Genomic DNA, 26154 nt, shown 5'->3' with positions numbered 1-26154 from the left:
AGGTCGGTTGGGGCCATTATTCGCAAGTGGAAGAAGCACCACCTTATCATCAACAGGCCACGCACAGGAGCTCCTTGCAAGACTTCTGACCAGGGAGTCAGAAAGATAGTCAGAAGTGTACTCAACAAGCCAAGGACCACCCTGAAAGTGCTTCAGAAAGACTCGGGGGCAGCAGGTACAATTGTTACAGAGAAAACAATAGGCAATGCACTCCACCACCATGGCCTCTATGAACGCTCAGCCTGCAAGACTCCATTCCTCAAGAAAAGGCATGTTGAAGCTGGTTTAAAGTTTGCTAAACAGCATCTTGACAAGCCTGCAGAATACTGGGAGAATGTTGTCTGGTCAGATGAGACCAAAATTGAACTTTTGGGCTGTCATACTACATACCATGTTTGGAGGAGAAATGGCACTGTACATCACCCAAAAAACACTACACCAACAGTGAAGTTTGGAGGTGGAAGCATCATGGCATGGGGTTGTTTCTCATCTCATGGTGTTGGCAAACTTTATATAATTGACGGACCAATGAATGGAGCCATGTATGGGGAAATTCTTGATATGAATCTGCTGACATCCACCAGGATGATGAAGATGAGACGTGGCTTGACCTTCCAGCAGGACGATGTGGGCAATTAGTTAATACAAACAAGAAGTGTCTGGAAGCTGTCATTGCAAACAAAGACTTCTCCACTAAGTATTAGATGAGTCTCAGTCGTGTTCAATACTTTTTTCCTGTGTTATCGCACTTAATTCCACATAATCATTATTTATGGACCTGAATGTTGTGATTTCTTTTCATGCGTGGATTATTTGAGTTAATACCAATGTCTGGTAGAAATTTTGTTCGAATTGCATCTTTGGAAATAAATGTGATGAGAAAAAAAGTTGACGCGTTCAATACTCATTTCCCCCACTGTCTATTGGAAAAATGCTTTAAGGTTGTTATGTTCTTTTCCTTGTGCCAACTGGTTGTGGGTTACTTCTTTTTGATTTTACCCTCCCATTCTTTAGAGCACTATAAAAGCATGCATTATTTTACACAGTAGCATACCTTAATAAGTTTATAACATTCATCTTAAATGAAACTTGAGTGAATATGAACTAATCATTACTGTGTCTTTTATTTTCCAGAGACAAAATGCCATTGCTGGAGTTATTGATCTGGGAACAGTGGAAACATTCCCAGTGTTCCAGGCAGCCCAGCGTGGTCTGATTGACCAAGACACCTGCCACGTCCTACTGGAGGCTCAGATCATAAACGGTGGGCTCCTCCAGCCTGACTCACCACTTAAACTTTCACTGGAACAAGGCCTAGCTCAAGGCCTGGTTGATGTCCGTACTAGAGAGGCTCTTTCTGAGCTAGAAAATGCCCTCCTCGTGGTAGAAAATACAAAGTTAACTGATGCACAGCAACAAAATGATCTGCCAGTAGCCACAGCTATGGAGTTTGGGCTCATCAGAGAGGAAGTTGGGCTTCGTATCTTAGAAATTCAGATGCACACTGGTGGTTTGAGAAGCTCCAGGGGAAAAATGTTAAGTTTGGAACAAGCAGAAGACAAGAAACTTTTGACCCCCCAAAGGCTCACCAAACTCCAGACAAGGCTGCAACATAAAGAGCTGATTGATCCAAACACAGCTGAAAAATTAAACCTACAAGAGCTGCAGCAGCGCTGTGTCCCCAGTGATGACTCAGGTCTTCTTCTCTTCCCTGTCAAACAACAACCTGGAGGGACTGTCTGTCTAAAATCTGGGAAAAGGGTCGGCATCTTCCGCGCAGTCCAGGAGGGGCTGATTGATCGGAAAGTCACCGTACGACTTCTCGAAGCTCAGCTCTTTGCTGGTGGAATTGCTGATCCAAGGTCTGGCCACCGGCTTACGATCGATGAAGCTGTTCGACATGGGCTCATGGACCAGGATCTCGCCTGTGCCATGTTGGCACGACAGCTGCAAAACGGAGGAATTTTAGATCTGTTGAGTGGAGAGCGTCTGGATTTAGAAGAAAGTATACGCAGGGATCTTCTCTCTCCCCGTTTGGCTCTGTTGGTCCTTGAGTCCCTTTGGACTTTCATGGGAGTGATCTGGCCTGAATCTGGAGAGATCCTGTCAATAGCTGAAGCAGTTCAACAAGGTGTGATCTCAGGAGAGCTGTCAAGAAACATCCTAAGACAACGACATGCCATTGGGGCTCTGTACAATCCAGAAACCCTCCAGGTGCTCCTCTTAAACCAGTGTCCTGAGGAAGCTCTTGAGCCCAGTTTAGTCAATTCTCTCAGGGACATCTACATCCCAGACACTCCTTCCTGCCCAAACCAGTCATGCAACCCGTCTCTTAACCGCCTTAGCTGGAGTTCGACAAGCTCCACTCCCCCTCCATCCTCTCCACTGACTTCATCCTTTCCTGAAAGCCTTGTCTGGGACACTGCACCAACACAAGGAGTGGATCCCAAGGAACAAGCAAAGCACAAGCTGCTGTTTCACCTCATAACTCACAGCTATGCGGATGCTCACTCTGGAAAACGACTGGTGCTGCTGGATCCTGAGCTGGTGGAGTTGATCAAAGCTGCCGGAAACTCTGTGAATGGAAGTCAACTGGAAGCCCGAAAGAGTTTAAAGACTACAGATGAGCAGAGGGAAATGGAAAAGGTGGAAGAGTTGGGTTTGATGGAAAATGAGGCCAGTGGCAAGAAAAATGAGGTTAAAGAAGAAAGTTTCAGTGTCGTTGTACCAAGCAAGGAATTGGGCTTGAATGGTACAAGCAGATATGGAGAAAGCCAATTAAATGACATGAAACCATCAGCAGCTGAACATGAAACTGACGATAAAAATGCCAAAGTAAAAGCACAAAAGAAGGAGCATTTACAAAATGTACTGGCTTCCTCTGAGACTATTGAAAAAGAGCTGGTATCATCCGAATCCAAAGACAGAGGCCGTGATAGTCAGGAGACCAGAAGTACAACCACTAAAGGTGGTAGAAAAACTGTCACGGCACCTCCTCTTGAAGCAAAAACAAATGAAGATAACTTTTCAACACAACCTAACGATAAGGATATTAAAAAGTATTCCTTGATGGAATCAGACAGCACCAAACAAACTTTGCCTGTAACAGCTGCTAGCTCAGAGCTTGCTCAGACTGATACCCCTGCTTCACCAGTGGAGACCGAAGAGGAGGATGCTGAAATGGAGAGGTTAGTCTCAGAGCTCAAACAGGGAGGCCTGATGACAGAGGAAGGGGAGAAGCTGCTCCCAGATGAAGCCGTAGCTCAGGGCGTCCTGCCTGGTCACACGGCAGTAAAACTAATGGCCCAGGCAGGACTGTTCGGGGGTTTCCTCGATGCCAACAGTGGTGAGACTCTCAGCATGGAAGACGTCATGCAAGAGGGTTTGCTAGATGAAGATCTAATGTGGGGTGTCCTGAAGTCAGACAAAACCCTTGCGGGGGTTGTGGATGTCGAGAAAAAGCAAATCTGTGGGGTGACAGAGGCAGCTCAGGCAGGCTTAATTGATCCCAGCACTGCTGCTCGACTCCTAGAAGCCCAGGTGGTGTCTGGAGGGATTGTTGACCTACGTAGGGATAAGAAAGTCTCGGTCACTCTTGCAGCAAATTTAGGACTGATTGAGGAAGACCAGAGAGAAGAATTAGTGGCACTAGAGAAGGCGTACAAAGGGAAGGAGACAGATTCAGAAACATCCCTCACAAAAGCTAATTTGCAGTTACAGATGAAGGGTGTTATCGACCCTGAGTCCAAGTCTCCAGTTCCTCTTGAAATAGCCGTTCAGAAAGGGCTCATCACATCAGAAGAGGCTTATCAGGTGTTGGCGAAACAGGTAGCCGAGGGTGGGGTAATACACCACGCCTCAGGGATGAGGTTGTCAGTTTCTGATGCTGTTGATAGGGGGCTAGTAGAACGGTCCATTGCCTCTGGGCTGGAGGAACTGGAATGGGTTTGCCAAGGAAAGATCAGCCCTGCATCCCACCCAAAAGCTGTCATGTTCCAGGCAATGACAGGAGCCATTCTTGACCCCAACACTGGAGGTAAACTGACTCTGACTGAAGCTGTCTCTGAGGGTCTTCTGAGTGAAGATATCGCAAATGAAGCAATGGCGTCCTCCACTATAACGCAAGGAGTGATTGACCCCAAAACTGTTCGTATTGTCCCGTATTCAGAACTTGTAAACAAGGGCAAGATAGATATTGAAACTGGTCGACGTTTCTTAGAGGTGGAGCCCTTTAGAGGTATCCAGGACGAGCACAACGGTGATAACTTAACTCTTCTTGAGGCAGTTGAGTCAAAGCAAGTAGACCCAGTCCCGGCATTAAGACTACTCCAAAGCCAGGCAGACAGTGGAGGGATCATTGATATCTGCTCTGGGGAAAAGGTGCCTCTACCTGAAGCCTGTGAGAGAGGTTTAGTAGGAGAAGAGATGATGAAGGTGATAGCCACCAATCAGATTCACAAAGGAGGGTTAGTTGATCCTGCCACAGGACAGAAAATCCCAAATCTTGATGATGCTATTGGAAGGGGACTCATCACAAGAGACTTAGCTTCAGAGTTCCAGGAGAAGATGCCTTCAGTGGAGATAGAGTGTGAGGAAGGTAGCAGTACACCTGTAGCCTCGTCCATTGGGACATACAGCCCCAACTGGTCGGACGTAAACACTGAGGCATCGTCGACTTCTCCAGATTCAAAGAAAGGTGTTGCAGTTCGACAGGTTGAAGAACAGTTTCTTCTTGATCCTACTTTAGTGGATGAGGAAGTTGAACCACCTTTGTTTGAGGAAGCAAGAGCCTCAACTGAACCGGATCAATCCTTAGACCTCTTGAGTAAGTTCGCCACTAATGTTGAGAAAAGAATCCAAGATGCCATTGAGGAAATAACACCAGACGCTGAAAGCAGTAAATCAAAAACTCTTCATAAGCAAGAGCGTGATAACAGGCAGATTGGTGTGAGTCTGTCTGAGGACAAACAAACTGTCAAGGATTCTGTCAGTGAACCAAGTCAGACACAAGGTATGTTTACTGACAGAGATTCACAGGGAGAGGTCTGGGAAGGAGCAGCGATCGGGAACCGCGTGATGGTAGGGGAGCAGGAGCGTGGAGTGGACGACAAAAATGTCCCAGTAGTGGACTCTAAAGATGTCGGGGAAGAAAAAGACAGTGAAGGGAAGTACAGAAAGAGTGATGTGGAAGGACAGAGAGATGTATTTGTAGACGAGAAAGGTCAAAGAGTAGAGGAAGAGGAGCCTGAGTCAAAACCCAGCGCTGACGCTCAGCAGCCCGAACAGTCTCTGACCTCTTCATCCAAAGAGATGGAAAGCAAACGCAAGAAAAAGAGGAAGAACAAAAAGAATGGGAAGGGTAAAGAAGCAGAGAGTGAAGCAGACTTGATTCAAATAAATCAAACTGAAGAGCACCCCGCGGCTTTTGTGGCGGTCACAGAAAAACCTCAACCACTTGTTCTCATTCATGGTCAGGCAGCAGAAAAAGTTGATGTGAAAACTGAGGCTAAAGTCCATTTGGCAAAACAGGAACAGGAAACCAACAAGCCAGTGGAAGATGCAACACAAATTACCACATCAAAGGTTGAAGAAAAGGTTGATAAGAGAGGGGAGATGAAACAGGAGGACAAGAAAGAGAAAGATGAAGAGAAGGCTTCAGTCACCAGAAAGAGGATGGAGAAAAAGAAGGAGCCTCAAAAGTCTAATCTACCAGACAACGAGAAAGCAGCCTTGATTCTCAAAGCCAAAGAGAGCATCCTCAAGAAAGTTTTTGAAGAAGGAGTGAGTGAGAAACAGGCTGCTGAGGAGCTGCAAGCTCTACGCAAAGGGATGGTGAAGAAGGGGAGTCAGGACGCACCCAGTGTGAAGGAAGAAACTCCTCAAGCTGAGGATGATGAAGAGAGGAGTCATGATGTAAAAGACGATGGTTTCAAGAGAGTCAATGGTTCACCAAAAGAAAGCACGGAAGAGATGAGTGCCAAAGAAGATGAAACGAAAATAACGAAGATCACAAATGATGTGACTGTTGAGAAGTTTTCTGTCAATCAGGGCGCCAAGGTGAAAGTGATGGAGACTTCTTCAAATGACGAAGAACAGAAGAGGAGTTCTGGGAGAGAAGACGAACGGAAAGACAATGAGGAAACTCCATCAGTTCAGCCGAAAGAAACTCAGCAGAGTAAACGAAAGAAGAACAAAAAGGCCAAGAGTCAAAAGGTGATCGACAAAGCTGAGAAATTAGAAGTAGATCCAGAGGTAAAAGAAGAATTTACCTCAAAATCTATGAAAGCCGATCAAGATTTAGAGAGTTCGTCTTTGACCGAGGAGCAGAGGATGGACACAGACACTGAAAGTCAATCATCCGCTGATGTTATCAAAACTTCAACTGGAGAGACCACTGTACAAATACCTGAGACAAGTCATCAAGACATCATGGAGACAGAAAAACCCAAAACTGATGATGAGGAACATATTCAACAAGCAGAATTTTTATCCATTGGGAAAGAGGTACCCCAAGAATCAGATCCAGATGTAAGGATTGCTGACAAGTCCATTGACCTTGCCCAAGAAGACATCCAACCTGCTGGTCAGTCTACTCCTTCTGGACCAGATAAAACAGCAAGGAAAAGTAAGAAGAAGAAAGGACACAAACCAGAAGAAGTTGATCATGCAAATACTCCTGAATCAAAAGCCTCAGAAGACCAACAGCAAACGCTTAAGTTTGGAGAATCAGTGGAAGATGCTTCAGAAGTGATCGAATCACTCGACAAGCCTGAAGTCACCCTGGAAAGCTCCGAAGAGCAAAAAGAGGATGTCAGGGAGAGTGAAGAAACTGTGTCAAAGAAAGAAGTGATGACATCCAAAGCTGGCAAGGTAAGAATGAATATTAACTTACCTCAAAGTAAGACTGGTGCCACATTTTGAGCAATGCCAAACAGCCTATTTGCCATTTTTTATGTTGGTTGGTGGACTGGGTGATCAAAGTCTGAAGAGACAAGAAATGTTGGTAACTAAACACTTTATTCATCTAACAAACTCAACAAGAGTCAGTGGTAGAATAAGCTGTTTGGCATTAGCAGAGAAGATTTGGCAAATGTTTTTATGTTTCTTCTTTCTACAAAGTTTAATGTCATGTGTTGTTTTGTGTCTACAGTCGTCCCTGAAGCGTCAGGAATGCTTGGAGCACGACCAGCGAATCGTCGCCTTAGTCTCCATGATCAGACATGCGGAGGTGCGACTCAAACAGCAGCAGCAGCAATCTGTCGGCCGCAGCCTCATCGCCCTGGAGGACATCATCAGACAGACTGAGGTAAGAGGATATCTACTTTTGCCTGAAATAGACATTACAGCAACTTTTCCTTTCTAACGTTTCTTTGTCTCCCTCAGAGTCTGGATCTGGAACTGCGTGATCTGGAGCCTGCCATCAACAAGGAAGTGGAGGCTGTCGAGAAGCTGTTGCAGCCCCAGCCCACGGATGTTCCTCAGCAGCTCCTTCTGGCTCTGGAAAAAGACAGACAGAGCTTAACTCGAGGGTACGAGGCTGCCCTAGCGCTGTCACAAGGCATCCTGCAAGACCTACAAGACCATAGAGACTCATACAAGGTGAAAACATCAGTATAAAGAAAGACGATCAGTGTTGTGGAAGAGACGTGTAGCTCTGTAAATTTCTTAAATATCAGCACTAATGCTGTTGTTTCACTTTCAACACGTCTCACAGGAGGCAGTGACAGCTGAGCTGAAGTCTCTGGGAGGACAAGTGGAGAGTCTGCTGTCTTGGTTGACGGACACAGAGGCTCAGATGAGTGGAGGAATGGAGAAAATGGAGAAAGGAGAGAAACTTGAAAATGGAAATCAGCTCACACAACAGCTCAATCTGTGCAAGGCAAGTTCTCCAGACTAAAGAAAATCTGATTGTTTCCTGTTTGGATGCAGCTGCATCACATATACACTGCCTGGCCAAAAAGTAAGTCGCCACCTGGATTTAACTAAGCAAATAGGTACAAGCCTCCTATTTGATAATTAGCTGGCAACAAGGTATTTAACCCCAACTGGTGCTATGAGTTGCTTCTCATTTCTAGAACAACCATGTGTAAAGACACATCCCGTGGTCGTGGCAAAGATGTCAGTCTGTTTGAGAAGGGTCAAATCATTGGCATGCATCAAGCAAGGAGATTACAAAAACTACTAAAATTGGATTTAGAACTGTCCAACGCATTACTAAAAACTGGAAGGATAGTGGGGACCCTTCATCTTCCAGGAAGAAATGTGCCCCAAAAAAATCGTGAATGATGGTGATCAGCGATCACCTAAACATTCGGTGAAATCAAAACCAAGAAAAACAACAGCAGAACTCAGGACTATGTTTAATAGTGAAAGTAACAGCGTTTTTACATGCACAAGGCGTAGAGAATTCAAAGGGTTGGGACTAAACAGCTGTGTAGCCTTAAGAAAACCACTAATCTGTGAAGCTAACCCCAAAAAAACAGCTTCTGTTTGCTATGTTTCATAAAGATTGGACTTTGGAGCAATGGAAGAAGGTCATGTGGTCTGATGAGTCCAGATTGACCCTGTTCCATAGTGATGGGCCATCAGGGTAAGAAGAGAGGCAGATGAAGTGATCACCCATCATGCCTTGCGCCTACTGTCCAAGCCTGTGGGGCAGTGCTATGTTCTGGGGTTGCTGCAGTTGGTCAGGTCTAGGTTCAGCAACAGTCTGTGCTCAAAGAATGGGGTCAGCTGACTACCTGAAGATACTGAATGACCAGGTTATTCCATCAATGGATGGTTTCTTCCCTGATGGCACGACTGTATTCCAAGATGACAATGCCAGGATTCATCAGGCTTAGATTGTGAAAGAGTGGTTCAGGGAGCATGAGACATCATTTTCATAAATGGATTAGCCTCCAACGAAAAATTAGAGTGTGACCTTTTTTTTTGGTCAGGCAGTGTCCTCTGCTTACTAAGCCCTTATCTTTTCTTTTCCTTAAAGGAGCTCCAGTCTTCTCTGATGGCTCGTTCAAACGACGTCAGCAACACAGCCTTCGACATTCAGGTCTTCATCTCAGAGCGGGCCCAGGACCTCGCCCCGGAGCAGAGCAGGCAGCTGCTCCAGCAGCTCCAGCAGCTCCAGAGAGCCTTCCACCAGGCGTCGGGTCGGGCTCAGGCCTGGGCCGACGCCCTCTCTGCCCAAAGGGAGCGGGAGGAGGAGTGGCAGCGCAGGGAGAGAGTGAAAGACGAGGAGAAGGAGAGGGAGAGGCAGAGTGCCAGGGAGAAGGAGGTTTGGAAAACAACGATTGAGTCCGATTGGTTTGAAATGCTCGGCTTTTCTTACTAATACACATGAAACGCAATGAGCTTAATGTCATCTGAACAGCTGTGACCATGCTTTCTTATCCATGTATTTCATGCAGATTCGCTAAAAACTCATCAAATCTAGACAAGTAAAATAAAAGCCTGTTGTGTACCAGCTAACCTTCAGCACATTTCATGCATCTAGTCCAGCCTAATTTCATAATTTCACCACTGCTTCTGTTGCTAACCACATGAACACAGTATCACCATTTTCCCTCTGCTGCCCTGCACGTCTCTGTAACGTGTGTATTAACCTGTTTGCCTTGCTGTTCCAGATTGCCACTGAAGAAAACCGCTTGTGTCATGGTGGTGAAGGCGAAAGATTTGATTGAACGAGAGCCTCGCTGGCTCCAAAGCTTCGCTGTGTTTCCTCTTTAATCCTCTGGGTGCAGAGGAGGAAAAAGGAAAAACAGCAAACGCACAAACATTTGTCAGATTTCTCTCTGTGTTGTTTGTTGTTCTTTGTCCAACATGATTATGTTCAAGGTATTCTGTGTGTGTGTGTGTGAGTGTGTGAACTCTGGACACAATCTGCTCAAAGCTTGGCAAAGTGTGCACGACACAGACTTTGGTTTAGAGGCACTGAGTGTGCTCTGAAGCGAGGAAAAACTTATAAGATCACAAACTCAGTGCTTTTTTGCCTTTTCATGACGGAATCTCCCTCATTTTTCAGTATTTCTCACATATTTTTCTTTCTTTGTGGGTCTTTTGCTCTTTTCCTTTCTTCCTATCATTCTTTAACCTCAGGTGGTTCAACAACAGAAAGCAGAGTGCTCTCAGAAACTAGAAGGCCTCTCCATGTGGTTGGCTGGAGCTGCCAGTTTGCTGGCCAGTCAGAAAGCTGGAGGCGAGTCGGGTGATGTAAATGCCCTGCAAGAGAAGCAGAAAAAACTAAAGGTAGGGAACTGTTCCTCCTTCAAAATGTAAAAATCACATCTTAACCTAAAGCAGTAACTTGTTTATTAATGTCAACTGTCTCCTCTTCTCCTCCAGGAGGTGCAGAAGGATCTCCAAACCAAACGGGAGAAGATATCCGAGGCGATCCGCTCTGCAGAAGAGCTTCTGGCAGAGCGGCGTGAAAGTCTGAACCCGGAGGAGAAGAAAAACCTCCAGGAGATGCTGACGAAGATGAAGGAGCAGTACAGCGCCCTCACAGACTCAGCAAACACATCGCTGTCAGAGGTGGACACAGAGATCAACACCACACTACAGCAGAACACACAAAGAGTAAGAACTTCAGTGGTTAATAACTTTTATGTTTTATTCAGAAAATGTTTCTTGAATCTTTTTAAATTCACCAGTTAAACTCTTTTCTCTTCCAGGCGAAGGCAGAGGAGGAGCTTCAGGAGACCCAAGGCCAGATCCACTCTCTGCTGAATCAGTTATCCTCTCTGAACCAACCCGGGAAAGGAGCTGGATCTGGGAGGATCCAGGATGTTGCAGATTCATCATTAGCACAGCCAGAGGGCGCTGTGACATCACACACAGAGATGCTGCAGGTCAGAGTCTGTCTTTTTATTACAATCGATGTCAAACTTAACCTTTAAAGGCCTTATTAGTTGAATCTGATCATTTTCCTTCCCAGGGGGAGCTTCAGCAGCTTCAGTCCCAACAGGCTCAGCTTCTACAGATTACTCAGTCAACCCGAGCCCTCCTGGAGCAGCCTGACTCCACGGTTCCTCCTGAAGAGAAGCAGCGTCTCCGAGCTGCCCTGGATCAGCTGCAGGCTCAGCACCAGGACAAGCTGCAGAGCTGCCAGGTAAATAGATAAAAAAATAAAAACTGATACACTCATAAACCCACATTTGTTCTTAAACTAACTCCTAAACTGTTTCTTCAGGATCGTCTGAGGAAGTCTGAGGCTCTGAAAGACGAGCTGACCAAGTTCCTCCAGGAGCACGGCAGTCTTGGGGCGTGGCTGGAACAAAGCGAACAGGAGCTGCGTTCCCTGGGGGAAGGAGAAACTGATGCGCAAGGTCTGAAGGGAAGGCTGGAGGAGCACAGAAAGGTACAGAAAGATTATTCCAAAACACGTCTGTGCATTCAATCAATGAGTTTGCAGATTCCCCACTAGGGGGAGCTCTTCTACACCATCTGATAAATGATCAGGGAAGCAGACCTTAAACATGAATCAGAGTCAGAATCAAGTTTTATTGCCAAGTACATCTACACGTACAAGGAATTTGTCTTGGTGTGTTGGTGCTAACAATAAACATGAAAATAATGAAAATGCAGATAGAATATGGAAAAAGATAAGATATAAAATACATAAAAATATAAAAAAAGATGTAGAGTAAAAATTAAAATAAATTAAATGAAAATAACATAAATTAAATTAAACTAAATTAAATTAAATTAAATTAAATTAAATTAAATTAAAATGAAATAAATTAAGATAAAGAAAAATAAGATAAAAGAATTAAAATAATACAAAAGAAAAATTAAACAAAATTAAGATTATATTAAATTGAATTAAATCAAATTAAAATAAAGTTAAATAAAATTAATTAAGATAAAGTAAAATAAGATATAAGAATTAAAATAAAATAAAACAAAATTAAACAAAATTAAAATTATATCAAATTAAATTGAATTAAATAAAATTATATTAAATTAAAATAATAAAATTAAATTAAACAAAATTAAGATTGTTAATATTTAATTAAATTATATTTAAATGAAATGAAATGAAATTGAATAAAGTGAAAATTTTAATGAGACTAAAAATAAATTATTAGGAATATTTACAGAAAATAGAAATAATAGTAATTTGAATGATAAACAGAGGACACAAGGTGCAACAAGACGCTGCTTCTCATACATGTAGAAATAAATTAAACAGCAGCTCTTAAACTCTAAAAGGAAACAAAACTCTTTATTTCTTAGAATACTTCCAGTTCTGCTCTGCTACGAGGGTCAAAAGATCAATTCTCATTTCTGCAGCACCAGTAATGCCCATATAAGTAAAAGTCATTCTGTCATGCTGCTGTTACTTGCCATCCACTGTCCCTCCAGCCCTGTGGCTCCAGAGATTTATAATTCTTGTTTAGTTTGGGTTTAGATTCTTTGAAGTTCGGTTGATTGCTGAGAAATATCACCCTCTGCATCTGGGCCCAGAAGCTCTGAGGGAAACACATGCTGACCTTTAATTATCCATGGAAGACTGACTCTCCACGCTCAGTTTCCATCCAGCCACATTCCCCTATTTACACTCACACAATCACACATTTCCATCTGGGAGCCGGTGAGAAAGCCAACTGAAGCAATTTGGAATATTTAGTCGTAAATGACTCAGTTTCAGTGTTTTATTTCCCTCTCTCATACATTCTTCTCACTCGTTCTGGAAATTAATACTCAATGAAATGACGAGGAGGTGTGTGTCTGTGTTTCCAGCTCGCCGAGGACGTGATTTGTCACAAGGCCGACCTTCGCTTCGTCTCCATCTCTGGTCAGAAAGTCCTGGACTCTGTTCAAGGATCTCTGGAGCAAGTTGGCGGTTCAGATCCAGCCCTGGATGGTACCAAGCAGCTGGTCTCTGACAAGCTGCATGACGCAAACCACAGATACACGACCTTACACACCAAGGTGAGGAGCCGAGTGAGGAGTGTTGGAAAAACCTGGTTAAAGGGTGAATCCACACTGCATCACTTTTGAGACTGAATGGTGGCAGAGGGCCCAGGAGGGTGTTAATGCTACATCTTCCTGTGTGAGTCTCACATTAATACAGTTTAAGGTTAACACAGGACTCACCTCTCATATGAAACTGATCTTATATACCTCCAGGAAGGTCTGACAGCCAGCCATTGTTGCATTTTGCCCTGAGACCTAAAACTCAGGACACTTTATTGGTTGTTTAAGTTAAAACATAAAGATTTAATTGTTTCACAGGTATTGTTCAATGATTTTCAATAGAATAAGATTGGAACAATGAAGGTACATGCTGCCAGTTATAAAAAATAAAAATCGGCAGGTCAGGCTTTTTAAAGATCGGTGATCAGCCAGAAAATTGTGATCGGTGCTGCCCTATTATCTGCCATCTAAAAATTCTTGGCTAAGATACATTATGTCCTTCCTCTATTTAGAAAAAAAAAATACAGTATTAAAGGTTGTTGGGATTGTTTTTAATAGATTTTGGGCCTCCTGCTATTATTTTTACTGATACTTTTTTTATTTTTATTTTTTTAATTATTTTTTTTTACTTATTTTATTCGATTTGATTTTTTAAAAATCATTTTAATTATTTATCTATCATTTTCTTTTTTGTGATATTTTTTTCTAATTTATGAGCCTTCCTGTTTTTTGATTTATTTTTATTTTTTATTTTTATTTCAATTCAACAATGCATGCAACAATAACAGCTCTTCAGTTTTTCTTTTTGTTTTAGTTACAGCCATAACTTTATGTTTACAACTTTTATAAGCACAAAAAAGAAAAAACGAGAAGTTATGTTAAAACATAAGTAAATTAAATGAATAAAAATAAATTACTAAAAGAACCTAGCAACACAGATGTAACTCAACTCTATTCTAGGATAAGAAAGTAGAGAAGGAATATATATATATGTATGTATCCTTATAAGAGATTTATATAGATTCAGATAGTCTTGTTTGTTTGTTTGTTTTTGAAAATATAAAACTGGGTAACATGCACTTTGTAATTGATGTATACAACAGAAAAGCCCAATAAGAAAAGATAAAGTCACCACACTAACAGTGACGTTCTGTGACAGTCAACAGAGCTGGGCGGCAGATTGTCGGGCCTCTTGGAGAGATACCAGCAGTACCAGGATGAGGTGGTCTCCCTTCACTCCTGGCTCAGCACCCAGGAGCAGAACCAAAGCATATCTAAGCCCAGTGGGGAGATGGACCCCCAGAACCTGCAGAACACGCTCAGACAAGTGCAGGTGATTGTACAGATCTCAAATACTAAACAAGAAAGAGAATGGAAAGTTTGTCTTGGTTTAAATTTCAAATCAGCTTCACAGTTTTGACTGTATGTTTTCTATGTTTCCTCAGCTGCTGCAGGACGAACTGGCCGAGCGCTCGGTGCAGTTGGAGAAGGTGAAGAGAGCAGGAAGAGATCTGGTCAGCGCAGACGAGTCTCCCTCCCTGAAAGCCGTCGATGTTCTCTGCGCTGCAGGTAACGTAAACCCTGAACCTGCCGTCTTTAAAACAAGTGTTCACACATCCTCATCCTGAGTCAGTGCAGGTGGAATTAACAAAATGTGAGTTGAAAAACAACTTTTTGTTTTCCTCTTTCCTTTTTCCAGATGGTTTAGAGAAAAGATTTGGCTCCCTCTCATCGTCTGTGTCAGAGCGAGCTGAGCAGCTGCAGACAGCTGTGGCTCAGTCGGTCAGTGTGCAGGAGGGCCTGAAGGGTCTGCTCAGCTGGCTGGACCAACTGGTTTTGAATCCTGGACCAGTGTCGCCCACGGCACAGGCTGTACAAGAGACACTGACTCAGAACCAGGTAGGATTCAACCTCGACTTGCAGAATTTTCTCACAAAGCACACATCCCACAGAACACAGAAGCAGAAGCATTTTTCTGATCCACTTCTCCTCGTCTTTCTGCAGAAACTTCGTCAGGAGCTCCTCTCCAGGCAGGGAAGTGTAGAAGCAACACGGGACTCCATCTCCAAACTCCTCCAGAGCTCAGACGCCTCCACAGCCTCTGGCCTTCAGAGCTCATTAGATGAACTGACTCAGCGCTACGCCGCGGCACAGGCCAGCCAAGCCGAGAGGGAAGCTGAGCTCAAAGGCCTCCTGCCCAGGCTGGAGAGCTACGAGCGGCTGGGGACCGACCTCCAGGTGTTCACCCAGAGCCGGCTGAAGGCTCTGAGTCCAGCGGGTCAGCCAGACCGGAGCGTGGACGACTACAGACAGACTATCGAGGTCAGAAGAGGAGTCATCATTTTATAAGCTGTGGATTCTCATACTTACACTCTTCTTAACCCTTGCTGCTGTTTTGCAGGAGGTCAAGTCGGAACTGGAGCAGGAAGCTGGTCAGCTGAAATCCTTCTGCAACCTAGGCACTGAGCTCAGCCAATCAAAAGCTTTCAGCAACACTCAAAGCTTATTGGATAACGTAAAAGGGGTGTCTGATGAGTTCACGCAGCTGGAAGCCAACGTTAATGAAAGGTATGAGAGCGACACTCAACGAAAAACAGTAACATGAAGTTCACTTTTTGTTCTTGAAGTCTGACATTTTTTTACATGGTTGCTCTGGTTCAGGGCTGTCCAATTTAGGGCCTGTGGGCCGTAGTTGGCCTGCCAGGTGTTTTTTCAGCAGGCCCATGATTGAATTCTAATTTTTTATATATATATATATATATATATATATATATATATATATATATATATATATATATATATATATATATATATATATATATATATATACATAATTTAATTGTTATCCTTTTTTAATTTATTTTTTTATTTTTTTAATTATTATTTTTATTAAAATTAAAGCAGTTGTCCAGTTTTATTACGATTCCTTATATTTTTATTCCTTATATATTACTATTCCTTATATATAAATACCCCCCCCCACACACACACACACACAAAAATTTAATTGCAATGTTTTTTTTACAATTTTAGATAAATATATATTTTTATATTTTTATTAAATTAAAGCAATGGGTGTTTAGTAATTTCAAGCTGTGAAATAACAGTCAAGAAAAGTGTTTTCATTTCCAAAATTACTTGTATATGAGCATTTATTTTGCACTGTTATGCTATTGGCATATTTAAAATTATGCACAGCATCATGAATGTTTAGTTTTGACCCACGACCCTCCACTCTTGTTTGTTTTTTGGTGCTTTGCTGAAAAGAATTTGGGCACTTCTGATCTAGTTGGAATTTATTTTAGCAGTTTGCAACAAATTTCTCAAGAGGACGCCACATGTAAACACGAAAAAGATCTTTGTCATCCAGCTTTGAGGTTTTAAAGTTAAATTATGATGAAGTGAAAAGGAAAGTGACTCAGAGAGGAAACAGAGCAAAACTTAAAAATTGAGCCGTGATTCGGTTTGATGGGCTGCAATCATGAAACAATCCGGTGCCTCTGCAGAACATTCTATGCCGGTGGCATTTCCAAAACCAGTCTTCTAAATTTGTAGCCCTCATGGAGCACCAGTTGCTATGCCGACCCTGTTTGACGTCGTATCAGTGAGCAGCCTCACTGTCAGCCTGTCACAAGGGGGCTGGAAATTTATAAATATCATCAGTCAGCTGCAGATTCATTGGTTTAATCATCAGTTTAGAGACGTTTACAGGCTAAATAATACTTTTTTTGCATAAAGATATCAGATACAAAGAGAGGAGTATGAATTGTTTTCTTTAATCTGTGTGTCAGCAGCTCATTATTTTAGTAATCTTATCGGTAAGAGCTCTCATACTCTACATGTTGTAGAGGATTATTTACTACTTTTCATTATGCTTCCCAGCTGTTGGTTTCTAAGAACTGTACACTGTTTGTGTGTCCGTTGTGTGTGTGTGTGTGTGTGTGTGTGTGCTGGATGATCAGGCCTGAGTGCTAATATAAGCAGAGTGGACACGGCTCATTGTCCGCCCTATAAACGGCCTACTCGGATGACTCCGGGCCCCGAGTCCCGAGGGGGCAGAAAATAGCAGCATGATAATGATACCGCTTCATGCCAGACGGCCTCTCAGAGCTGTTTTGTCTGCGAGCAGTCAGCACTTTTTCAGCCATAGCTGGAGGCAGGTCACATATAAAGAGAGAGCAGGGTCAAGGCTGTTTGTGTGCTGCTGTGTGGGCCATGAATAATGTGTGTGAACACAATGAGTGAGTGTGTGTGTGTTGTTTTCCTGTTTGTAGAGAAAGAAGCAGCCTGTGAATCACCCGATCACATCACATCTTAAAATTTAACTTTTCTGGTCTCACCTTCTCTCCTCCATCTTTGACTCCTACTCCTCACCCTGCTCCCCACCATCTCCACCTGGTCTGCTCCCTCAGGTTTGCTGCCATCCAGGCCTGTGAGCAGCAGCTCCTCGGGTTTCGCGGACTCTCCGGCTCCCTCCTCAGGTGGCTCCAAACTGCACAGGACCAGCTGCCGTCCAAAGAAGCCAACCTCAACACTGAGGGTCTGCAGAGGAGAGTCCAGCAGCTCAAGGTGATACTTTACAACAAACCATATATAAACAAAAAATACATGGCGGCAAAGCCAGCGCCTCTTGAGTCCATTTAAAGAAGAAAAGAGAAAAAAAAACTGGGTGTCAGTTTGAAGGTCTTTCGCAGCAGAAGGCTTAAAATACAGAAATCACTCCATGCATTTCTTTAAGAAACTTCCCTATACCGTAAATTTCCTGAACAGTTTCTGTCCACACCTATGTCTTTTCACCCAAAAACAAAAGGTCAAAACCCAGAGGTACACACTGTCTCTAACCTCCTCTTAAAACTTAGTGACTGACTGAAATGCTCCCTCCTTTCAGGACTTGTTGAACGACTGGGAGTCGCAGGGCTCGAGGGTTCAGGAGCTGAACAAGACCGGCTCAGAGCTGGAGTCACTCATCATCGACATCACAGCCCCTCAGAGCAAAACAGGTAAGAACGTCCTCTGTCAAACTGACTCATTTCCTTCACAAGATGAGTTCAGAAGCTGTTACTGTGAAACTTAAAGATGATGAGGGTAGAAAAAGAAAACTGAGTATTCAAAGTTTCACCTTTGAGAAACACAAAGACTCATAATGCACATCAGTTTGTTTTATAGTCTAATATCAGACTTGGACTAATTAGCATCTAGAAGCAGTACTTGATGGTATGTTTTCTGGATCTGTGATGACAGGATTAAATACAGTCACAGATGTTATCAAGGTCTTTAAAAACTAAGAACGGCGGTGTTACCTGTAGAAACTTTAGACTAAAATATATTTAATCCTGATAAAACCACAAATTAATACCTCTGGAACATTTGTTAGGCTTAATATTTCCCTCTTTGTTAATTAAGGTACCGCACTCTTTTGTTTAGTAAAGAGGTCTGCAATCTTTACTTTCAAAAGTGCCTCAGCTCACCTGGATTAAAGTCATTCACGAGCCACAAAATGTACTTTATCTTCACAAAAAATACTATGGAGTGCATAAAATTCTATACTTAGTAAAAAAAATCTAATAAAAAGTTGATGTTTTTGTTTATAGAATCATGCTTTGTGATGTCTTTGTTTTTTATTTCTGATTTTTTTTAAATAAAATTTTTAATACCATAAATTTAATAAATTTGTGAAATTTATGAAATTTCAACAAGTTGCAATTTTTTCTAAAAATTTTAATTTAATTTAAATAAAATAAAAAAATAAAAAAATACAAAACGTGCAAAAAAAAGCCCAAATCATGAAATTTTAACGATTTGCCAAAATTTCATGAATTTGCAAAAAAATGGGATTTCAAAAATTTGCTAAGTTTTCAGAAAATTGTAAAAATCTCAAATATATTTTTTTTACGGTAATTTAAATAATTTACAAAAATTTGCAGAAATTCAAACAATTTGGATTTTTCTAAACTTTGAAAAAATTTAAAAATCTCAAAAACAATTTTAAGCTTTGTTGCAAGAGGTGTTGCACATTTAGTTGATCAAAATGTTAATGCATGGTTTTTATGAAGTGTCAATTTTTTAATCATTAGTACTGTCTGTAAGAAGAGTAAAAAAAAAATATTTCAGTAATATTGTTTTTTAAGTGACAGGGAGGCACTGCAAAGTAGTCAAAGAGCTGCATGAAGCCCCAGGGCCACAGGTCGAAGACCCTTGGTTTAGTGTCTGTTGCTTTTTAATTCTCAGAGTTTCTGTTTTGTAAAGGCTTTGAGTCTTTCTCACTGTCGTCTGTTTTCACGGCTGCTTCGCTCTCTTCCTGAGCTCTGTTTGCACTGGAGTATTTATGAGTTTGAAGCTCTCTCTGGGCTTGTTGTTGGTTGCTTTGTCAGAACTTGAAATCTGCACATTACTGGACCTGTTGAGTTGTATGATGGGAGATCATTCTTATATGTTGTAGTGCTGCTGTCTCAGTCAGGTGTGTGTCTCTCTCCCAGGTGCTCCTCAAATCAACGGCTCAGGTCCCAGCAGCGTCAATGGCATTCACACCTGCAAAGGTGAGCTCTCACTTCAGATTTTTACAATAAATCTGTGTTAGTTCCTCCTGGAAGCTTTGAGGTGAACTAAATTGTTTGTAATGTAATTCTCTTAAAGTCAGAAAGATTTTTGTATTTTTTTCGTCTTGAATTGTTTCCTGTATCGTCTCCTGTCAGTCAGCTTCATGTAAAACATCTTAAACTCTATCATCTGCTACAGAAATACTTTGATCTAGACTTCCCTGACCTACCTTCTCTACATTCCTGCAGGATATCAATATTAGCCATTCTTTTAAGCCCATTTCACTTTTCTTGGATTTATTCTTGAATTTTCTAACCTCTAAATTTCTCCTTCCTCCTCTTCTGCCCTCAGACCTGACAGAGCTCCAGGTAGCCGTGTCTGACGTGAACAGTCGATACGACTCGCTGGGTGGGGAGCTGAAGGAGCGTCTCAGCCGTCAGCAGGCCTCGCTGGAGCTGAGGCAGAAGGCCAGGCAGAGCACCGAGGACCTGAAGAGCTGGCTGACAGACAGAGAGAAAAGCCTGAAACAGGGACAGACCGCCACTCCCTCCAAACCTGAAGCGGTACGCGCTCAGGCTCAGGAGAACAAGGTAAGAAACAGGCTGTGTCAGGTATTAGACAGGATCTCGTGTTCTTGAGTGATTAAATATTCTTAAGTCGCTCCTTTGCGCCCTGTCTGAATCATCGTCTCCGTCTTCTCCAGGCTCTGCTTTCAGAGCTGGCCGAGCACTCCGGGAAGGTGGAGGAGCTGAAGAGCACACTGAGGAAGCTGATCGCTGACAACCCAGATTCTCCTGAGGCAGACACATGGAGGCAGCAGCTGCAGGAGATAGGTGGGTGCTGCAGATGACAGGAACATGACAGTGTGACGGGCCAGGCCGTGTACTAAGATTTGTTAGCTCAAGGCAAAAACTTCATCAGTCTGTCAGTGAAACTGGAGCAAAGAGACAACGACGACAGGATTTACAGTCGTGTAGAGAAGCTTGAATAAAAAATACTTTGTCAGATCCTGGTCACTCTTACAGGATGAAGCAAGAGTCTGGGATCCAGCAGACTGTCAGTGTGTTTATGTCACTGACTGTCTTACAAAATACAGTATTAAGATAGAAATACATTATTTTATCAGAACCTAGAGGGTAAATTCAGTTGTTGAAGCAACACAAGGTGTAGACAAGACAAAAAGTTAAAAAAGAAGACAAAAAATAAAAAAATCCAACAAGCGCTAATTCTGTCTGTTTTTGTACAGAAGAGGATAAGGGCCACTGAAAATAAAACAAATACGTCAATATTTTTTTTTATTCTGAAAAAAAGTCAAAAAATGTGACTTTAAGTGCAGAACCTAAGAAAGAGTCAGAATTCTGAGAAAAAGCGGGAGCTTGACTTTAATTTCAGAACTCTGAGGGGGAAAAAAGTCATGCTTCTGACTTTTTTCTCAGAATTCTAAAAAATAGTCCAAATCCTTACTTTTATCACAGATTTCTTGGGAAAAAAGTACTAATTCTGACCTTTTTCTCAAAATTCTAAACACAAAAAAAATCTGACTTTAATCTCAGAATTCTAAGAAAAATAGTCAAAACTCTGACTTTAAATATTTTTTATCAATATCAAAATTCTGAGAAAAAAGTCAGTATTCGGAAAAATGAAGTCAAAAATCTGACTTAAATCTCAAAATTTGGGAAAAAAGTGAAACTTTTGACTTAAATTTTAAAAATTAAGATAAAGTCAAAATTCTGACATTAATCTCAGAACTCCTAGTGAAAAAAATCATAATTTTGACTTTTTTCCCATCACTCTGAAAAATAGTCAAAAATTCTTTTCCTTTTTTTTTTTGAATTCTGAAAAAATAGTCACAATTCTTACTTTTTTTTACTCACAATTCTAAGAAAAGGTCAGAATTCCAAGAAAAAAATTGTCAAAATCCAACTTTAAACATTTTCATATAAAATCAAAATTCTGACTTTAATCTCAGAATTTTGAAAGAAAAAAAAAAGAGACAAAATTGTGACTTTGAGTGCAGGACCCTAAGAAAGAGTCAGAATTCTGAGAAAAGAGTAAAAATTCTGGCTTTAATCAAACAAAAGGCAGAATTCTGACCTTTTTCTCAAAATTCTAAACATTAAAAAACATTCTGACTTTAATCTCAGATCTCTAAGGAAAATAGTCAAAACTCTGACTTTAAACATTTTTTATGATAATTAAAATTCTGAGAAAAAAGTCAAAATTCTGACTTTAAGCTCAAAGTTTTGAAAAAAAAAATTTATTTAAAATTTTTTTTAAATAATGTCAAAATTCAGACTTTAATCTCAGAACTCCGAGAAAAAGTCAGGATTATAAGGAAATAAGTCAAAATTTTGACTTCAATCTCAAAATTTGGGAAAAAATTAAAAATTCTGACTTTAATTTCAGAATCCTGAGATAAAAGTCATATTTTTGTCTTTCTTTCTCAGAAACAATACTACCAAAATATGGACCTTATTTTTCCAAGTGGCTCTCATCCTTTTCTGTAGTTTTACCTTAATATAAATGATTAAAAATTTATGTTGGGCAGTGAGAAAAAGTTATGTAATAAATAGTAGGAACAGTGATAAGTTTAATGTGCTATTTGAAGTGACGAGTGGAGTACAGCATAAAAAAAACGGTGTATAAGATGTGGTAGAGTGTGAGAAGTTGCAGTATGTGTACACTGTTGACTGATGCAGTGTTATGGTGAAATATACTAATATAAATTGTCCAAATTGCGAAAAGCTGATGGATAAAAGACATTATGGCAGAATCTGAAACTCCTCGTTTTGAGTCTGATGAGGGTCTGAAGCAAAGACCTTTGCCTGCTCTATGTTTTTGTTTTTAAGACCAAAGCCTGGTTTATACTTCTGTATCAGATCAACATGGTGGGAGCTGTTTCCATTGGGGTCACCGAACACTTCTGTGTCAATGATTCTGATATATTTGAGGTGTTGAGTTACATTGTTTCCTGATTATCTCACAGCAACTATTAAATGGAGGAATAAAAAGGAGAGAACAGAGGAGTTGAGATGTTTGTACAGTGATTCTGGAAATGTCGTAACTATGGGAAACACAACCCTGCTGCAGCCGACCAATCACAGAGCTTGTGGTCTACGTGGTTTCATGACGTGGTCACATTTGTGAGGAGATGCACGTTGGCTACATGCAAAGGCTTCTGGCATAATTATTGAGAGAGGGAGAGAATATTAGGAGGTATGACATTAAGAGAAAAGTGAAACAGAAAAAGTTTTGATGGAGAAAGAGGTCGAGGAAAGGTAGGAATGGAAAGGAGAAACATATTTTTCAGCTGACGTGAAACTGGCCATCACTGAGAGAAGAAGTTATCAGAGATTGATGAATGGAAAAACCTTGTTCAGAAAACTAAACCAAGACCCTGGAAGGCAGATTCATAAATTAAAAGACTTGTCTTTTAGTGCTTTGATATTGGCAGGAGCTCAGTGAGGAGCTAATGAAAATATTTGGAGTGTTTGGTGATTGTTCCTTTTTTTTTATGTTACGACTGGGCTGAAGTCAAAAAATGAATTCCTTTCAGATCACTGTTTGTGTTTAGCATCAATAACATCAGGAATAAAAAAAAGATGACTAATGAAGATTAATTTCACTGAAGAATGTGTTTGTACCTTAGCAATGTGATCACACTCTGAAACAATGTGAAGAGATGAAAGATGAGACACTAAAAAATACACTGAATAGAGAAACTGTTCAAAGCATTTATCCACTGTGGTGTGTTTTTTTTTTTTTTGAAAATAGTCCAAAAGAAACTGGCACTGTGCCTGAGAGTTTGTTCTTTTTTGTTATTTCTAAGAGATAGCAAAGCTGTGAGATCAATATTATCCAGGGGGAGAGTGGGAAGTGTTCTGTTGGAGCTATTTGTTCACTCACAAAGTTGGTATTTTTATCCCGGCCCCCTGTGAGGTAACCGAGACAGAAATATTTAAGGTGAAACCCGACGTGGTGGCCTTCATATTTCATGTTTCATAATACTTTTCAAGGCCAAATGGTCTAAATCTACACAGAGACACACACAAACACAGACACTCCTGGATGCTCTGTGTCGGAGACAAAGAGACAGAGAACGTAGGAGGAGAGACTGAAAAATGTTCTCGATTTTTAAGGTTGAGTCAGAATTAGATCATGTAGACTGGATTCATCAACATCTGTCACCTCTGTCATGTCTGATGCTTTTTAAATCAGAAAAAACTCATTTTAAAGATGTTACTTTAACAGAGCACATGGATTTCTGCTCCTTCTGCTAAATCCACGTGGGAATTCATCAAGTACTTCATCCTCTGCCTCAATTTGTCTTCCCCACCAGACTCCCGCTGGCAGACGGCCAATCAGACGGCAGCCCAGAGGCAGACTGAGCTGGAGACGTGTGCCGATAGGCTGGGCAGTTTCGCTTCAGCAGCCAATCAGCTAGGCCCGTGGCTGAGGGAGAAAGAGCTGATGATGAGCGTCCTGGGACCGCTGAGCATCGACCCCAACATGCTCAACACTCAGAAACAACAAGTGCAGGTGAGTGGTTCATGTCCATGGGATAAAAATGCAAATCTTGTTTTGGAATTTGTAGTTTTTGTTCTGTCCGATTTCTCAAATGTCAATTTTGCTCTTCAAACGCAGCACTAAAATACATGTGTGAATATTATATTCAGTATTATTTTTTTAGAATGATAATTAAAAAATGACGAAGGTGTTTAAAAAACTATTTTAATAATTTATGTGGATAAAATCATTCATTTTGTGTGTCCGAGAAATTAGCATCAACTGCGATACCCATTGAAAAAAAACCCTGATAAATCAGCAATGGTTTGCTCCAAAGTCACATGACCCAGATCAGATAAAGTCACATCCTTTTTGGTGGGAACCATGAAAAAAGTGTTGCATATTTTAACTCCTCCTCATCAATATTTCATCAGAAAGATTGACTGTACATGGGGCGCATTAATTGTCCATCAACTGTGTTTTCAGCATTTTCTTGTGTTCTCACTAAAAATGTTAAAAAAAACAAGCTGTGAAGAAAATGCACAAAAATATGAGGTGATGGAGGTCAGGTGGTGCCATGTTCGAGGTCTGCAATTAGCACAAGAGCCAAAAAGTGGAGGAAATGTCAACCGTGTTAGATGTGATTTTTGTGCCACGATTATTTTAAATCTTGTCTAAACTGTGATATAAATGATGAGGGACATTTCTAGGGAGCGTAGTCTGACAAAGAAATGTTGAATAACTCTAAATTCAGTATGATATGAATTTGTGTTGAAAAAATAGGCACACACTTTGTCCATAACACGGTTGACAAAATTATGCTCCAATTTTTTTTTGTTATTTAGATATTTAAGAGTTCATTAGAGCTTAATCTTGACAATTAAAAATTAAGCACATTCCAGGTGTATAATTTGCAATCAAATAGAATATGAAATGGTAAAGACACATATTTTTTCACTTTTTTGTGTACCTGAAATTAGGGACGGTTACCGAATTAGCTACACTGCAAAAAAACTGAAAGTGTTTTTGTTTTATTTTTAATACAAAATGTCTTTTAAGACTTAATTAGAGTCGCATTCACCTGTCTAAGTTATTTAAATACTAAAATGAAGTCGAGGTAGCTTGGAACAAGTAAAAAAAATCTGCCAATGGAACAAGAAAAAAGTTATTTTTATTAAAACATTATTCTAGTTTTAAACACTATTTTGAGGATCTTTTTCTTGTTCCATTGGCAGATTTTTTTTACCTGTTACAAGCAATTCAGACCTCATTTTTGTCTTTAAATTACATGAAACAAGACATTTTTCTGGACTGATAAGTTGAATGTGGCTCATATTGAGTAAAATAAGATAATTTTTACTTAAAATAAAACAAAAACACTTGATAAGATTTCAGTTTTTTGCAGTGTACTTTTGTAGGTACCGACCAAATTCTGTCAAAAGTACCAGGTACTTCACTTCACGCAAAATCCAAAGGTACCATGTTTAGGTACCTAAATGCATCCTTGTGATTGTGAGGGTAAGGAAGAGTAGACAATTTTCCATGCTGGATATGAACACAGGATTGCAAGGTTACACATTGAAGCCTAAATGTATTATATTAAAACATTTTGAGATTTTTTTATTGAACAATTTGATATTTTTTACCACTTAAACACAAAAAAGTACCGAAAATTGGTACCGTTGAGTACCGGTAGCGATTGCCAGGTACCGACCATCAGTACCGTATGGTTTAGAATGTGAAAGGTACCCATCCCTACCTGAAATGTAACCCTGATTATAGAATCACTCAGGTAGTGGATGGAGGGATGTAGACTAAATATTAATTAGATTATTAATCAATTCAGAAATTTTGAAAGTCTGTTTTTTTCTTTAGACACTCATCGTCTTTGGTATTTTGTATCCTTAACGCATGATTGATTGGTTTATGTGACGTCTGTTTTTCCAGTTCATGCTGCGTGAGTTTGAGACGAGGCGCCCACAGTTTGACCAGCTGACCCAGTCTGCTGAGGGAATCCTCTCCCAGACTGGAGAGTCCGCTCAAGACCCCAAAGACCTGGCAGAGGTCCGCACTGAGCTGGGCTCTGTGACCCAGCAGTGGGAGGACCTCACAAACCGACTGAACCAGAGATCAAACCACATCGACCAAGCCCAAGGAACCAGCGAGCGATACCAAGTAACTCATGTTGTTGTT

General features: G+C 41.0%; 1 protein-coding gene across 1 annotated transcript in view; it reads left to right on the top strand.

The window, feature by feature from the left end:
* Nucleotides 1–26154, top strand: part of macf1a (microtubule actin crosslinking factor 1a) — a 313188-nt gene that overhangs the window by 202855 nt on the left and 84179 nt on the right. The window contains exons 37-59 of the mRNA XM_074686117.1: nt 1135–6870; nt 7151–7306; nt 7384–7599; nt 7715–7879; nt 8987–9274; nt 10096–10245; nt 10342–10575; nt 10671–10847; nt 10934–11107; nt 11189–11356; nt 12742–12933; nt 14078–14251; nt 14364–14487; nt 14618–14817; nt 14923–15240; nt 15320–15486; nt 17331–17487; nt 17807–17918; nt 19395–19454; nt 19807–20045; nt 20159–20288; nt 23795–23994; nt 25909–26136. Of these exons, the coding sequence (XP_074542218.1) occupies nt 1135–6870; nt 7151–7306; nt 7384–7599; nt 7715–7879; nt 8987–9274; nt 10096–10245; nt 10342–10575; nt 10671–10847; nt 10934–11107; nt 11189–11356; nt 12742–12933; nt 14078–14251; nt 14364–14487; nt 14618–14817; nt 14923–15240; nt 15320–15486; nt 17331–17487; nt 17807–17918; nt 19395–19454; nt 19807–20045; nt 20159–20288; nt 23795–23994; nt 25909–26136 (9765 nt within the window). The remainder of the gene's footprint in view (nt 1–1134; nt 6871–7150; nt 7307–7383; nt 7600–7714; nt 7880–8986; nt 9275–10095; nt 10246–10341; nt 10576–10670; nt 10848–10933; nt 11108–11188; nt 11357–12741; nt 12934–14077; nt 14252–14363; nt 14488–14617; nt 14818–14922; nt 15241–15319; nt 15487–17330; nt 17488–17806; nt 17919–19394; nt 19455–19806; nt 20046–20158; nt 20289–23794; nt 23995–25908; nt 26137–26154) is intronic.

The sequence above is a fragment of the Halichoeres trimaculatus genome, unplaced genomic scaffold, assembly GCF_033239565.1.
Source record: "Halichoeres trimaculatus isolate MK-OKI-2021-1 unplaced genomic scaffold, fHalTri1.1 fHalTri1_scaffold_14, whole genome shotgun sequence".
NCBI classification, from domain to species: domain Eukaryota; kingdom Metazoa; phylum Chordata; class Actinopteri; order Labriformes; family Labridae; genus Halichoeres; species Halichoeres trimaculatus.
The sequence above is the reverse complement of the archived record's forward strand: the minus strand, read 5'-3'. Positions and strand labels throughout refer to the sequence as shown.